This window comes from Diuraphis noxia, unplaced genomic scaffold, assembly GCF_037042655.1.
Source record: "Diuraphis noxia isolate RWA-SAM2 unplaced genomic scaffold, SU_Dnox_SAM2 contig0005, whole genome shotgun sequence".
NCBI classification, from domain to species: Eukaryota; Metazoa; Arthropoda; class Insecta; order Hemiptera; family Aphididae; genus Diuraphis; species Diuraphis noxia.
This window is the reverse complement of record NW_028301715.1, coordinates 24,527,959-24,530,569: the sequence shown is the minus strand read 5'-3', so window position 1 is coordinate 24,530,569 and position 2,611 is coordinate 24,527,959. Positions and strand designations below refer to the sequence as shown.

At 31.8% G+C, this 2,611-nt stretch overlaps 1 protein-coding gene across 1 annotated transcript; it reads left to right on the top strand.

Annotated features, from left to right (window-relative positions):
- The first annotated feature begins 217 nt into the window (after positions 1 to 217).
- Positions 218 to 2,611, top strand: LOC107172831 (52 kDa repressor of the inhibitor of the protein kinase-like). The gene is made up of 2 exons (XM_089229504.1): positions 218 to 1,049; positions 1,149 to 2,611. The coding sequence occupies exons 1-2, from the start codon at positions 218 to 220 to the stop codon at positions 2,609 to 2,611; spliced, it is 2,295 nt and encodes a 764-aa protein (XP_089085630.1).

Genomic DNA, 2,611 nt, shown 5'->3' with positions numbered 1-2,611 from the left:
ATCATTTTTATTACATTAGCAACAATGAACGAAGTTTGACGAAAGTGCCGATGCGATAACGATATATACTAATATAATAATATAATATCTGAAATGTCTTTTGTCAATTTAGTATATGTCTGACAATCGTCTTGTCGTCTTTAACCTTTTAAAAGTGTATTTTTTTTTGTTCGCGTGATTAAGTGTTAGTGTGAATGCGTGGTAATACTTATTAAAAATGAAAAGAAATAATTCTAATCAATCGACATTATTAAACTTTGGTGTGAAAAAATTTAAAAAAGATTTAATAACTGCACCGGATAGCAATACACCTGTAAATACCAGTAATACCACAGAAAACAAAAGGTTAGTTTCTTCTTTGGTTTCTTCATCAGAGGGATTATTCAATAGTCACGATCAAGACATAGGTTTATATTTAAATAACAATGCAATTGATGACGCTAAAAAGTACAAATTGTTAAAGGACCCGTGGATCCCACCTAATAATTATGAGTTTCCTATTTCTCAAAGTCGACATTTAAAATTTCAAACTGATTGGTTTAGGCGCTATGCGTGGTTAGTTTATTCCAAACATGTAGAAGGTGCATTATGTAAAATTTGTGTATTGTGTTCGAATGTTTTTGCTGGTAAAGGTTCACATCAAAAATTAGGAGCTCTAATTAAAGTACCTTTTACGAAATGGAAAGACGCAATCGAACGTTTTAACCAACACTCAAAAAGTGAATGTCATAAATTATCCACTATGCGAGCCGACGATTTTATAAAAATAATGGAAAATAAAAAAAATTCTATCGTTAATGAAATTGATTCTTCGCGTAAAAAACAAGTGTTAGAAAACCGAACTAAACTTTTTTCTATTATAGAAACAATAATATTATGTGGTCGTCAAAACATCGCTTTGAGGGGCCATCGCGACACGGGTCACATATATGACAACGATTCTGAAGTAAATGATGGCAATTTTCGATCATTATTAAGATTTAAAGCGCAAACAGATTCTTTATTGAAAAACCATCTACAAAATTCGACTACATTTGCTTCTTATACAAGTCCTAATATTCAAAATACATTAATACAAATATGCGGGGAATTAATTCAAGAAAATAGAATATCAAAAATTAAAACATCAAAGTATTTTTCAATTTTAGTGGATGAAACTCAAGATATTTCCCGATTGGAACAAATGTCGATTTGTGTGCGTTATGTTGATCTTGATACCTCGACATATTGTATTCGGGAAGATTTTCTTGAGTTTGTTGTTGCAGATAATTTGACTGGTGAGGGTTTATCTAAAACAATAATGCAGCAAATTGAAAAACTTGGTTTAGAAAAACAATATCTAGTCGGACAGGGTTATGATGGGGCCGCAGCTATGAGCGGGCAGTTCAAAGGTGTTCAAAAATATATCACAGGTCAGGTGCCATATGCATTATATGTTCATTGCGCAGCTCACTCACTGAACTTGGCGATAAGTAGTTCATGCAAAGTTGTGTCTATAAGAAATTGTATCGGAACGGTTTCCTCAGTCGTTACATTTTTTCGAGCTTCTTCACAGAGATCACATATTTTAACTGAAAATATTAAAAAATATGTTCCTAATAGTCGCCAGTTAACTTTAATACGAATGTGCGAAACTAGATGGATTGAACGTCATGAGTGTATAACTCGTTTCAAAGAGTTGTATTTGAGCATTTACCATGCTTTAAAACAATCGGAGAGTAGTTCCAATATTGAAACGTCAAAAGCTGCATTTCAATTATCTTGTGCCATTAGCGCTTCGAATTTTGTAATTTCTTTACACGTAATTGAAAACATATTTTCTATTACCTTACCCCTATGCATAGCATTACAAAAAGTCAATATAGATTTATCTTATTGTTATGAACGAGTTGATGACGTACGTACAATCTTAATTAAAAAAAGGAGTAACTCAGATGAGAGTTTTAAAAATATTTTTTCTGATTGCGAAAAAGCAATGCTTGAAGGTGATATTAATATACCTATTAAATTGTCCAGAACAGTAGGTCGGCAAACTTGTCGAGATAACACACCAGCTGATACACAAGAACAATATTATAAACGTACTATTTTTTTGCCTTTATTGGATCATTTTATTCTTCAACTAGAAGAAAGGTTTTCCAAACATCATCGTATAATGTCCAGTTTACAATTATTAATTCCTAAGTACATAACTCAAAATACTACATATTTAAACACATTAACGGAATGTGCACTGTTTTACAAACCATTATTACCTAATTTTGATACGTTTGATACTGAGATTAAAATCTGGCAAACACAGTGGCAAAATGTATCTGCTGATGATCGCCCAAAATGTTCATTAACTACCTTAAGTCAAATTTCTAGCGATTTCTATCCGAATATAAAGTGCCTTTTAACAATATTAGCTACTTTACCTGTAACGACTGTTACTGCAGAGCGTTCATTTTCAACATTGCGGAGACTGAAAACCTATTTAAGAAATAATATTGGACAAGATCGATTGACAGGATTATCGCTCATGAATATTTATAGAAATGATGACATTGATATTGACGAAGTCATTAACAGATTTGCAAGACTACCTCGAAAAAAAGATTTTATATTATAA